Here is a 14,001-nt window from a genome sequence, read left to right on the forward strand (position 1 = left end):
TGGGTTTGTATCTAATACGGAGTGACCCCCTGACTGTAGATTATCGGGACCGGCTCGGGTTCTGCAGAGCATTCCACCCATGGGACTGATTTATAATCCTCTGATCCGCACAGAGCCGGGAGCTCAATACAAAAGTCTTTAGAAATCATTTCCTGGACCAACACGTTTCCAGATCTGGCCACTCGAGACAATACATCCGCAGCCACGCGTGGCCAAGTGACATTCGTAATAAAACCACAGTACTTCCAAGAGGGTGTTTAGATAAGTGGAACAGCCTTTCAGCAGAAGTGGTAGCGGATAATACAGTGATTGAATTTAAACATGCGTGGGGTAAGCATATGGCTCCTGGATCTAAAATAAGACCAACGACTGATTAATAGTCTTTAAAGCAGAATAGACGGCCGAATGGGTCTAATCCGCCAACATATTCTATGTTTCTACGGCCTGGGCTAAACAGGCCTCTCAGTATATATATATATATTTATTTACGGATATCAAAAGTAAGATTTTTCCAGGTTTTTCCCTTTGCCGTTGGGTATCACCCGCCACCTTCTGTCTAATCGCGCAGGTACGGAAAGCAATGTTTAGGTGGCGTAATAAATGACACGACAAAATGGTTCGAATAAAGGGAATTTTCTTTTTGTGAATAAACGTGAAGCCTTTAAAGCAGGTCCCTCGGCAGAGCGCTGGCCGTCGCCTTCTCCTACGTTGAAGGTGATTCTGACAGCTAGCGGAGGGTTTCTCGCTGGTCCTTCGCTGTGACCGTGAAACGCGTTGGGCTATCAGATAAGCCCAGGCTCCGGCCTCGCCTGTGACGTCCCGGAATGACGCATGAAGGACGAAGTCGGCGGAGAAAGAAACCGTGGAGTTGGTCTGCGTGCGGCTTTTATCTCCCGACGCCGTGTTACACACGCGTGTTTTAGTGATATCTTTGTTCCGTCTCCAAGATATAAGAGATTCTTCATTCTAACGTGAAGTCACATGACCAGGAGAACGGGGACTATGACTCAATAAGTCACTCTTATCCCGTTGATAAGCGTCTTAATTCTGATTGGTCCGTCTGTCTACAAATAATGTGGATTCCTCGTGAATTTCTCATATTCTACGGTTGCTTGTGAAATGCCCCATCTCACCTCATTTTTACCCCGGTTTTCAGTAAGAAAGAGATCTGCAGTTAAAGTTAAACAACACACTTAACGGGATTATTCTAGTTGCCATAGCAGCAGGAAAAAAACCAATTCCCTTCCATGTTGTTTTCAGGAGCCTAAATTTCCCGGGACAGCTTCAACATCCGGGTGATCCCAGTAACTGTCCCGGTTAGTGGGAAGCTGCAGCTTTGCGTGCATAGTGCCTGAATCACAGCCCTGTCCGTGTAACACAATGCATGATGATGATGACAATAGGAGCACATAAAGGATCCAGTCCTGATGTTCTCGGTACTGCGTAATCATGAAGCAAGTAAGACACCGCTTCTGGAAGTTGCCCAAAACAGACACACCAAAGGAAACAATTGCCCCTCACCCGCTTTGCCTGTATTTAAGTATAGATTTCAATTTTTGTCTTAAACTACCACCCAATGGGTGAAAGCCTTTAGGATTTGCCCCTTTACCACTCGGCAGTGAGAATTGCCAGGTGTGTAATCCGCATCATTTAAAGGAGTGTGCTGTCCTCATCCACTGGCAGGCTCATCCATGTAGCCACCCACGGGCTGACAAAGGCTTCCCTGCAGGTACAGAGCCGTGTGTTATCGCATTCTGGTGCTAACTGGATGGCGTCCACAACCTCCACACCCGCTGCGACAACAGGGAGTAACTGGGGTGAGATATTGAGAGTGGCAGGAGGGCTCAGGATCACATCGCCTGGCAGAGAGGGGCCGTCAGAGACCCTCCCATGTTACGTGATACCTGGCACAGGTGTGCCGGACTCCTACTCCCATTAACCCCTCCAAGCACGCAGTTACTCATCAAATGTTTCGCAATCAGAATGCAGTGGATCCTGTTTGTCTACGACAAGTAACCCTTTAGGTGCTAGAGGGGAGAGGAAAACATTGATACAGCAAGCTGGTGCTTAAAGGCTCCGTATACCCTGGGTGGTGGGCACCTGCCCTTCTCAGGGGCAGCACCAGGGTTTCTATCGTTTTAGAGAACTCCATGCATTTAATTCCTAAAACACAGGATCAAAAAATCCTGGTGGTGCCTCCTAGCTGCTAAGTGCAGTATTACAGTAATGGAAATGGATTTAAGCCACTTTTTTCCCTACTTCTAAATGCTTTTTGTCAAACAGTAGGCTACATTTTCAGGCAAATGCCCGGTGGGCCACTGGCCGACAGCACCCTGTACTTACCTGATCTGTCACTCCAGTGCAGTCGTTGGCTCTATATGCCTCATGCTACACGAGTATAAAAAATCCTGTCTCCTGAAAAAGGAACTCTTAGCCAGGTGGAATGTCTCAGTGTACAGCGCTGTGGAATATGATGGCGCTATAAATATACAATAAATAATAAGGTCCCATTGTACAGCCCTAACATTCTGTACGTAAGTAGAAAATGTTCTTTGCAATACTACAGTGCCTCCTCCTGGTAGTTTAGGGAATTGCAGCTCACCTGTTCCTGATGTCCAATTGTCAAAGCCCAAGATACCTGGGAATTCGTGTCGCGTTCGCTGTCATTCACCTTTCTAATCAAGATCAATAACGAAGCAAAGCGAGGGCCTTAAGGGTTAATACTTTACCATTGTAATACTTAAAGACTTTGCTAGTAGGACACAGGAGATGGGGTGAAAAAATGTAAAAGTAACAAAGACATTAAAGAGACAGCCCGGTGTCCTATACAAGCCGCTCAATAAAGAAAGCGTATTAAGGAAAGCGGTCCTACAGAAATTAATAGGAGAGCGCTTTCTGCGCATGCATGCAACTGGTCTTGTTAGCCCCCTGGCTCTCTGGTGGTGCGGGTACCGTATTTGCTCGATTATAAGACGACCCCTCCCCCAAATCTGAATATTAATTTAGGAAAAAAAGAAAAAGCCTGAATATAAGACGACCCTATAGGAAAAAGGTTTTACTACTAAATATTAATTCATGTAAACACATTTTTCATATTTAATAAAAGCTATGATTGAGAAAAATATATTTTTTTGTTTTTATTTCCTTTTATTTGCCAACCTGCCCCCCCAGTTATGCACATCTGCCCCCAGGCTTGCCACTCCCTGCCTCCCTGATATGCCTTATACCCCTATATGCCACTATATTGCATATAGGGGGTTAAAAAACATATCATGGGACAGAGTGGAATATAGGGGGCTATAAGGCATTTCTGGAGGCAGAGTGGCATATAGGGGGTTAAAGGGCATTTCTGGAGGCAGAGTGGCATATAGGGTTTTAAAGGCATTTCATGGGGCACTCTGCCTCCAGGAAAGCCTTATGCCCCCCATAGCCCACCAAAGCATTTAAAGGGACAGTGTACTGCCTCAGCGCTACGGTATCTGCCGGCGCTATATAAATAAACGTAACGTAATGCCTCAGACAACACCACCGAACAAGAAGTACTTTTTTATTTCCTTTTTAGCGGATGTGCCAACAGTAATATTTTCAAAGGGCAGGACTCCCTGCCCCCCCGGGGGGGGGGGGTCTGCCAAGCCCTGCAGCTGTATAATCAAACAATAAAGACCCCCCCCCCCGTGGACTTAGAACCTTGTAAATTTCAATTCAAATCGCCGTATAATCAGCATTGTTACCGGACGTATTTCTTATTCGGTATCAAAATAAAAGACACACGACAGATTTATATATATATATATACGTTTCTATCTATGTCTGTATTTATATATTTATATAAAGTAATACGGTTCATAAAATACAGGTAGTCAGAGAAATCATCTTAAAATATAAAGTATGAATAACAAAAATATATATATCGCAGTGCCTTATTACAACCGATAATCAGGATTAGTATTGCGGAATCGTATGAAAAGAAGCTTGATTGGCTGGTGTACGGAGGAGAGAGGGGGCTGTCGGTTCCTAAAGCCATATCTGGGGGGGGGGGGGGGGGGGGAATCTTGTATCCAGGTTCATGGAAACAGTTTTTTCAACCCTAGTCCTCAAATTAATTTTAAAGCCAAATAATTGTTGGTTTTTTTTACTAAATATGATGAACTGAAATCGTCAGCCACTGAACGACCCCCACAAAGGTAGACAAATCCAACAGGTACACAAACTCCACCCCGAGAAGCCCTCCGCAAATAAAAGATGGCCGATACACATTGTTTTTTACCGACTTATTTTTTTTTCCTCCTGTTCCTTCTCCTTTTCATCTTTTTTCCTCTCCCGTCTACCTCCGCTGTTCTCCTTCTTGATAAATGGTCTCTTTATCTCTCTTTCCATAGTTTGAATGCGGATGAATGACATTTTAGCGTTATATCGTGATAGGATATGGCTTATAGTTTATTCAGGGTGGGCTTTGTTCATCTTTTCCTGTTTGCTTAAGGTCCTTTTTTCCAGAATATCCATCTTTTCTTTTCCCTGCTTTCACCTATTTTTCCCTCAAACTTAATACGGTTCCTTTCTCCTTGCTTACCCTGTGAATTTCTCCTCCTTTTTCCTGAGCTCTCATTCTTTCACATTCCTTCCCCCAAATTCCTAGTGTTTCTTCCTCTTCTCCTTTTCCTCCATTTTTCTCTCTCTGTACCCTAAAACCTTTATTATTATTACCAACACCCTTTCATTTCCTTGGGTCTCCATCCAATCATCAGCCAAGATGGCGTCTTCTAGGTTCTTCATTCTTCCCCATTCATTTCCTCCTCATTTTTTTAAATTACTTTTATTTTGTTTCCTGATCCACTTTCTTTCTCATTTTATGTTATTGCTATATTTTGTCCTTTTTTCACATTCATTTCCTTTCTCCTGTTTTTGTCTTGCTGTTTATTTTTTCCCCTTCTCCCAAATCCCTGCAAAGTTCCCTCTCTCCATGGTGCTGAAGCTGGGTGTTATATACTGGTCCTAGTGGTTTTGCAGTGAAGTGCTCCAGAGGCAGGCTTATGGACGGCACACAAAGACTCTGATCTCACACAACATGGACGGGAGCCGGGGGGCTCGGGGAAGCTGCACAAAGAACCTTACTGTGTTGGAGCAGCTGGGTTCATATTGTGGTCTGTAAGATTCCGAGAGTCACCCTGGGGAGGAAAAATATAATGAAACCAACAAAATGTAATTAAACTCAACATGTCTCCTGTCACCCTGCGGTGGGAGGGACAGACTCCGTGCCCCATAGCCCCTCCTGTCTGTCACCCTGCGGTGGGAGGGACAGACTCCGTGCCCCATAGCCCCCTCCTGTCTGTCACCCTGCGGTGGGAGGGACTGACTCCGTGCCCCATAGCCCCCTCCTGTCTGTCACCCTGCGGTGGGAGGGACTGACTCCGTGCCCCATAGCCCCCTCCTGTCTGTCACCCTGCGGTGGGAGGTGTATTTACTCACCAGACTGCTAGTCTTTGAATTATGTGCATATAGCAGCATAACTATGTCATTCTGCCCGGCCTCCAGAGCAATGGATAGGGCGGTGCTTCCATCCTGAGATAAAATACATTCACAACAGGAGTTTCAAAATATTGTTTGAACAAAAGAAAAGCACAACATTGCATACGATATACACAGTGCAGGGCCCCTCTGGGGTGGATCCCAGTAATACCTGTATTTATACAGCTCCTTTCTGTTGCATTATACACAGTGCGGGGCCCCTCTGGGGTGGATCCCAGTAATACCTGTATTTATACAGCTCCTTTCTGTTACATTATACACAGTGCGGGGCCCCTCTGGGGTGGATCCCAGTAATATCTGTATTTATAAAGCTCCTTTCTGTTGCATTATACACAGTGCGGGGCCCCTCTGGGGTGGATCCCAGTAATATGTGTATTTATACAGTTGCTTTCACCCTCTGGACTCTCACGTTATCGGTCAGTGCCGCGTGGCAGCTGGGCACGGCCAGTAGCAGGCTGACGATGTCGGCGTGTCCGTGTTCACATGCGCACATGAGCGCGGTGGAGCCGTCGTGGTCCTGCACGTTCACATCTGCCCCGCACTCCAGCAGCGCTCGCACCACATCCAGCCGTCCATGACTGACTGCGAGCATCAACGCCGTCTGCCCCGCCTGGGGGGAAAAGCAGGGGAGGCAGTTATTACGGTGGGCCGCTGTGTACCTGCGCAGGGTATAAGGTTACAGCGGAGGCTCTGCCTGCTCTGGTTCAATAAATACACATCTGGCGTTATTAGGTATTTATATATCGCTATCATATACTGCAGCCATGTACACCGAGCTGTACGTAAAAGCAATTGTCATGCAACGTTTTAAAAGTGGCCCTTGTCATCTTAGCAACCAGTGAGTTGAGTCTCTGGTACATAGCACTCGGCACTGCCCATAGTATACACTCTAGTGAGAGCTGGTGGGGGTCACGCTGTGCACCCCAGGAGCCAGAAGGCTGTACGCGCTGTGTACTGTGTGGGGGAGGCTAGCCGTGGGTATACTCGGCACTGAGTCCACGTTTAGGGCCGTCACCTGGCTGGCTCTGCAGTTGACGTCTCCCAGGCGCAGCATCTGTGTAACCGTCTCCATGTCATCGTCAGACCGGAAAGCTGCCAGCGCCGTGAGCATGAGGGGCGTAAATCCGGCCTTATTCTGTCTGTTCACATCACACAAGCCTCGGGGGAAAGCGGGGAGAAAAAGACGATGAACGCGGGCAAGAAGAACACAGGAGAGGACGGGGCGGAATAACTGCATACCGAATTAATGAAAGTCTAACACTAAAAGAACAAAAAATATAAACCGCATAGTCCGCCATCTTAAAGGGCCGCTACATGTTAGAGATATTACCTGATTTTGTAGAACAAACGATTTATTTAAATTACTTTGGAAATAATAAGATGAGATTAACCATTTCCACTCTCATCCTACGGAGATAGAAACATAGAATCTAACAGATCAGACCCATTCGGACCTCAATCAGCCGTTGGTCTCGTCTTAGATTCAGGAGCCGTATGACTACCCCACGCATGCTTCAATCCTCTCTCTTTGTTAGTCACTACCTCTTCTGCTGGGAGGCTGTTCCGCTTATCTACCAGCCTCTCAGTAAAGTGAAATTCCCTCACAGTAGATATTAACGAGACCTCCTGCCCTGATCACTTGGTTTCTAAAGCAGTTTGCGGGGTGTATGAACCCAGTCATACTTCACACATACTGCAGGGGGCAGCACGTTACATGTACTGATCACAGACACGGGACATGTATGTGTGTCCAGGAACAACCGGGCCATGCGGTCTCGCTACATACACCATCCGCTCTAAATACAATTATTTACAGCATGTGATCAGCCAAGGACCAATCAGGATGCTCTCTTCGTGCATTAACTTTTTGTTTAAGTTGCTGATTTAATTCTTTTATTTTTTCTGTCTTTTTGTTGTTGTCGCCGTTAGTTGCCGTTTTTTATACACACCGGTCTCCAGAAGCTGCCTGACCACAGTGAAATTGGACTGAGATACGGCGTAGTGGACGGCCGTGTTGCCCTTGGCGTCGGCCATATTGACGATGACCTCCAGCAGACGCGGAGACATCGCTCGGAAGACACTCAAGTGATGGCGGATGACAACCGGATCCACCTCCTTCTGGCGGAGGATCTTCATCCACTCCTGCAGGACTGCCGTCCGCGCCGCTGCCTGCGCACAGAACCCCCCCGGGCTTTAATGTGCCTTTTAAACCATCCCACCTGCTAGTTACATGTAAAGTACCCCCTGATATGTACTAAAATATAGCATTAAAGGGCCCTCTAGAATAATCCCCCCCTTACACTGATCATTTTGCCCCACTGCAGACCTGAGCGCTGCAGTTTATTTGGTGTCTGACCCCGGGAGGCGAGATCCTTACCTTCTCTGTGTCTGTAAGAGCTGTAGGGTCATCTAATGACTTCTGAAGGGCTACACATCCCGATATCAGCATATTACTCAGCTCCACCCTGCAAATATAAAAGTATTACTTTACTGAGATTGTGTTAGATAAGTGGAACCGCCTCCATGCAGAGGTGGTAGAGGTTAATACAGTGAGGGAATTTAAACATGCATGGGATAGACATACGGCTCCTGAATCTAGACAGGAGGGAGCTATGGGGCACGGAGTCTGTCCCTCCCACCGCGGGGTGACACAGACAGGAGGGGGCTATGGGACATGGAGTCTGCCCCACCCACCGCAGGGTGACACCGACAGGAGGGGGCTATGGGACATGGAGTCTGCCCCACCCACCGCAGGGTGACACAGACAGGAGGGGGCTATGGGGCACGGAGTCTGCCCCTCCCACCGCAGGGCGACAGACAGGACGGGGCGATAGGCTACGCCGAGACATTACCTGGGTGTAGGGTTTGTTGGTGACAGGCTAGCTGCTGGTGACTTGTCGTTGTCCCTTGTAGTCAGGACTGGAGCTGCACCAAATGAATGATGGTCACTCTGCGGCCCTGTTGGCCCCTCATTGGCTTCGTGATACTCGCTCTCTGTGCTTTCAGTGTCTGACGGGTTCTCCATAGTCCCGGAATCCTCGGATGACGCAGAGTCCATTCTAGGAAAGAATAAAACGAACAATCAGCCGGCGCGTCTCTCGCGGGTGACAGCTGGGGAAATAAAGTCATTTCTAATAAAAAGATGAATTTCTAAACAACATTTGGCGGGAGAGAAAAGACACCGAGCGAAATGCGTGGGGGAGGGGAGAGAAAAGGTACACGTGAGTGCGGTGTCGAAATAGTGAAACGAGTGGGGTAATAACAGTGTGAAAGACAATGAAACTGGGGTAGTTTTAGAACCGGCGGGGTGTAAGCGAGTTACTCACTCTCCGTTGAGTCCGGCACACGGCTCAGATGAGTTCTCCTTCTCGTCCCGCACGCTTCCTCCGCTGGAGACGTCTGTGGAGCGAAAACATTGCGCAAGATCCATGAAATACCGAGATGGTTGGAATAAAACGTGTCCTAATTCTCACGATATCGGAGCTCTGGAAATAGGAGTCCAGGAAGGAATCTCTCCGCTCGTATGTTCTATTGTGTCATGGAGTGTAAGCTCTGCAGGCCAGGACCTTTCCTATGTCACTTTGTGTCCCTGTGTTTTCTTCCTGTTGTTTTTTATATTAGAGTATAAACTCTGCAGCTCTCCCCTCTGTGCCCCCTCTCTCTGTATTGCATATATATGAACCCCCAGACCCCGCTAACTGCCCCTTTTAGGGATACTCAGCATTAACAGGAGCTCTGACAGCTCTGATTACCTCTAGCGTCCGCTCCGCTTTCCGACGTGAAGTCTCCGTGGCTGGTCTCGGTCCTCTCATTCTCATGGGACGGAGATAAAATAGATGGCAGATCTTCTCCTCTATCCACAGTGCTGGGCTCTACGCAAAAGAGAAGCTTTCAGACACTAATCATATATATCGTTTACAACAAAGCATATCTGATACAAAGCACTCCGAAATCACTGCTCATAGTCAACCCTCAACCACAGTCAGATGTTCACCGGTTGTTGACTGCGTCGTTACCTTCGACATCTGAGCCATGTGGACCTCACAGGTAGCCTGAAAATCAGCGACTTTCCCAGAGTTACCCCCAGCGGAATTCTACTCACTGAAACCTTCTATCAATTTCTACAAATCTTATAACTAAACCAATAGTCTTTATAGAGGGAAAGTCATTTGATTAAATATCATATACAGAACCCAGTTCCTTCCCGCCAATGAAACTTTCAAATAACCCCCTACTGCCCCTCACCTTTCTTCTCAAACTCGTTAGCCTTTTGCCCAGTGATGCTTATCTTCTTCACCACGTGGATGGTGACCGCCGGCCCGGTTGAAGTAAGGAATGGCTTTTCCACAACCTCCCTGCTCCTATAGACCTTCTCCTCATCTCCTTCTCTTGTTTTCGGTCCTCCTCCCCTGGCTTCCAGGCCTTTTGCCCTCTGTGGCTGAACCCCGGGTCCAACTTCAGTGCTGGAGACCACCTCGCTCCCCCTCTCCACCCTGGCCACCTTGACCGCGTCCGCCCGCAATTCCTCCTTTTTGTCTTTCTTTACTGCGTCTTCTCCTCTTCCGGATTTCTCGGACTCTTCCAGCTTCCGGTTGGCTTTCTGAACCTCTTGTAAAGCTCGGTTAAGCTGCTTTTCCAGCACCGCCACTTTGGCAGACAGAGCCTGGACCAGAAGCTTCTGCTTGTCCACCTGAGGCTGCCTTACAGATGCCGGGATAAGGTCTGTCTCTCTCACCCACACCCCGACGCTGCATGATGCTTTACGGGGCGCCAAGCATTCTTTCTTGGTTTGTTCTCTCGATCCTTCCTTCTCATCTCCGTCTTCTTTCCTATCTTTTCTCATCCCTAGATTGCCTTGACATTCCGTCTCCTCTCCTCCATCCTTCGTCTCTTCCTCTGGGATTTCAATGTAGAGTTCCCCTCTTGCCTTGTTCCTGGAATTCCCACCTGGATGACCCAAATATTTTTGGCTCTTGAGCTGAACGCTGAGCTGACGTTTCTCCTCTTGGAGCACAGATATCTTCACCTGGAGGACCGGGATCATCTTGACCTGTTCCTCTAGCTGACGAAGTCTCTTGAGGGCCACCGCCATCTGTTCCCGCACATGCTGGAGGTGGACGGGTGTAGGAGACACTGGAGTTGACATCCCAGAGCTTAATGGCGTGAAGGAAGAGATCTGCTGAGAAGATGAAGATGAAGGTAGGCGCGAGAGGGACGGGATGGAAACGTTGCTGGAGGAACGGCAGCCCAAGCTCAGGGGTCGAGACTGTCCAGCCTCCAGCTTCTTGCTGGCATCCATCAGTGTTCTCTCCACTCTAGGGTTGAAGTTGTGGGGCGCACCCCTCACCTCATATGCCGGGTAGAAGCTTCGTCCGCAATAAGAGTAAGAGGAGTGTCGGCTGAAATGCAATAACAAGCAGTTAGCCTTCCTTATATAAATATACGGATATATCAGTAAAGGAACTCGCATCCACCACAAATCCATCAAAAGTAGAGAAACTGCAAGCATATGTTGGCCAAGTTGCCCAATGTCTCCTTTCCTGAGAGGGCTCACCTGTCATTGCTGGCGTTGGAGCACAGGGACTCGGTCGAAGTCCACCACGACCCGGTATAACCAGGGCCACGGGGTAACGATCCGTAACGGGGTCTGCGGTGGACGGGCACTCTCTTAATGGTGTGACCTTTTTCAATATCGTCGACGTATTTAAGAAAGTCCAGATCAAGCTTGTATCCGTAGGGGGTTTCCACCGAATACGGGACGTCTGGGTCTTTCACTACCGACAAAGACGAGGGGCCGGGTTTTCCTGGGAAAGATAGTAAGAGTTCCAACAATAGAACACAAACAGTACATTCATACAGGTGACACCTTCATATTCTACTCTGATTTAACGATAACGGAGCGCCCCAACTGGTGCTTTTCTCATTGCTTTATCACAGCTGAAACCCCTGCTTGAACACAGGTGACTTCATTCAGAATACCTTTACCCCCTGACAACTGATGGCTTTCAGGAGGATCGTGGGTCACTGCAATAGAATCTTTGTGATGGACTGCTATTAATTTGGAGATTTCCTGGGTCAGCGTGTTTAGGACGGTACCCGGTGAGATTGCAGAATGAAAGGTTTATACAGCACAAGTACCGTCCTCCCTCACCTATTCGCATACCACAAAATGTATATGGAGTACAGATTCCCACAACATGCTACACGATGCAGGGATCTAGCGCAGGGTTCTAGATGGAACGCAGAGAGGTGCAGCCATCTTTTCAGGCAGAAATACACAGACAGCAGTGCCATCCGAGGAACCAGCCCCCCCCTCCCGTCCTTCATCATAACACGCAGCACGGAGACAAACACGCAGCATCCCCGTACACAGAACATACCTGAAAAGTGGGAATCCATGTGAAGAACTTGGGCCATCATTTCAACAACGAAGAAGCTGGCTGAGGTCAGACTGCTAACATATCCTGCACTGAGAAAGAAACCAGGAGATCAACACAAGATACATCCAGAACCTGTCCCTCCCACCGCAGGGCGACGGGGGCTATGGGGCACGGAGTCTGTCCCTCCCACCGCAGGGCGACGGGGGCTATGGGGCACGGAGTCTGTCCCTCCCACCGCAGGGCGACGGAAGCTATGGAGCACGGAGTCTGTCCCTCCCACCGCAGGGCGACGGGGCAGGGAGTCTGTCCCTCCCACCGCAGGGTGACAGACAGGAGGGAGCTATGGGGCACGGAGTCTGCCCCTCCCACCGCAGGGCGACACAGACGGGGGGCTATGGGGCACGGAGTCTGTCCCTCCCACCGCAGGGCGACGGGGGCTATGGGGCACGGAGTCTGTCCCTCCCACCACAGGGCGACGGGGCACGGAGTCTGTCCCTCCCACCGCAGGGTGACAGACAGGAGGGAGCTATGGGGCACGGAGTCTGCCCCTCCCACCGCAGGGCGACACAGACGGGGGGCTATGGGGCACGGAGTCTGTCCCTCCCACCGCAGGAAGACACAGACGGGGGGGGCTATGGGGCACGGAGTCTGTCCCTCCCACCGCAGGGCGACACAGACGGGGGGCTATGGGGCACGGAGTCTGCCCCTCCCACCACAGGGCGACGGGGGCTATGGGGCACGGAGTCTGTCCCTCCCACCGCAGGGTGACACAGACAGGAGGGGGCTATGGGGCACGGAGTCTGTCCCTCCCCCCCGCAGGGCGACACAGACAGGGGGGCTATGGGGCACGGAGTCTGTCCCTCCCACCGCAGGGCGACGGGGCACGGAGTCTGTCCCTCCCACCGCAGGGCGACAGACAGGAGGGGGCTATGGGGCACGGAGTCTGCCCCTCCCACCGCGGGGCGACACAGACAGGAACATTGTTAACAATTGTTATCCAGTGCTTGCTCGTCCTGCAAGCAGGTGAGTGAATTATATATGTGTTATTATGTATAGAGAAGTAAGTCCCGAGAAACGTGTAACAGGTGATATAAGGATGTGAATCACTTCCACCCCATCCAGCCAAATCTCTCTCTTTAACATTTTCCTCTCTTCCATCTCACCATCTCTCCTCCTTTTACCTCCCTGTCTCCCCCGTCTCTCCCGTCTGTCTCTTGGCGTGGGGTGTAGGTCTCGGGACATCACACGTCCTGTATGTGATCTGTCACGAGTTTCCACTAATCAGCTCTTCCTGACACGCTCTGTCCTCTCTCTGCCTCTTCTTTTGCTTTCCCCTCTTAATTGAATCCTTCGACTGTCTATTTCATCCCCATTCCTGTAGGTCCTCAGCCCCCTGCTGCCCCTACATATACCCCCCCCCCCGGTCTCTCCCAAATCAAGTCTCTCCCCCTGACCCCTCACTCTCTCTGTCCTCCTCCAGTGCTGCTCTCCCCACCGTCTCTCATTCTTGCCCCGTGTATGAATTATTCATTCTGTTGCCCTTTTGCTGGACAGACTGGGTTATTGTGCTCGGCCGGTCCATATCAGCAGGGATTCCCAGCTAGAGGTGACAGCCGAGTCCCAGCACTCCGAGCCATAACATCCGGCAGCATGCGCAGCTGCGGCCCTCCCCGGCCACATCTCTCCGATGGAACTCCACTTACAGCTGAACCAATGAATAGCCCCGGGGGCTTCTTTTAAAATCTGAATCTTGTCACCGGTGAACTTGGCCAGAATCCGGAATCGCAGATTTTAGTGTCGTGCCTTGAAAATATTATTATTATTTTTTCTACTTATAGAGCCTGCAGCCAGATCTCCCCTCAGGAGCCTTTGGCCGTCTGTTTGCCCTTGGGGTTTCTGGCTGGGCTACGAGAATAGCATATGGTGGGGCGGACCGAGCACACTGACTATATCCCACTCCATTATTATTATTTATTGGCTTATATAATAGCGCCATCATATTCCGTAGTGCTGTACAATGGGATCTGACTATAGCCAATGTCTACCAAAAGTGACGCTCTAAACAATACAATAAAAATAATTATTCTTGGCAGTA

The 14,001-nt window shown here is 49.4% G+C and overlaps 1 protein-coding gene across 1 annotated transcript; it reads right to left on the reverse strand.

The window, feature by feature from the left end:
• Positions 1-1,650: 1,650 nt before the first annotated feature.
• LOC149277934 (KN motif and ankyrin repeat domain-containing protein 2-like) lies at positions 1,651-11,943 on the reverse strand. The gene is made up of 13 exons (XM_089502566.1): positions 11,907-11,943; positions 11,081-11,330; positions 9,772-10,925; positions 9,279-9,398; positions 8,853-8,925; positions 8,379-8,585; positions 7,904-7,991; positions 7,476-7,695; positions 6,542-6,684; positions 5,936-6,136; positions 5,467-5,559; positions 2,344-2,388; positions 1,651-1,812 (listed from the first exon to the last, which is right to left on the reverse strand). Exons 1-13 carry the CDS (start codon positions 11,941-11,943, stop codon positions 1,651-1,653), a joined length of 2,793 nt encoding a protein of 930 aa, XP_089358692.1.
• Between the last annotated feature and the right edge of the window lie 2,058 nt (positions 11,944-14,001).

Source organism: Sceloporus occidentalis, unplaced genomic scaffold (genome assembly GCF_023333645.1).
Source record: "Sceloporus occidentalis isolate IW3139 unplaced genomic scaffold, rSceOcc1.0.p SCAF_205, whole genome shotgun sequence".
In the NCBI taxonomy this organism is placed as follows: Eukaryota; Metazoa; Chordata; class Lepidosauria; order Squamata; family Phrynosomatidae; genus Sceloporus; species Sceloporus occidentalis.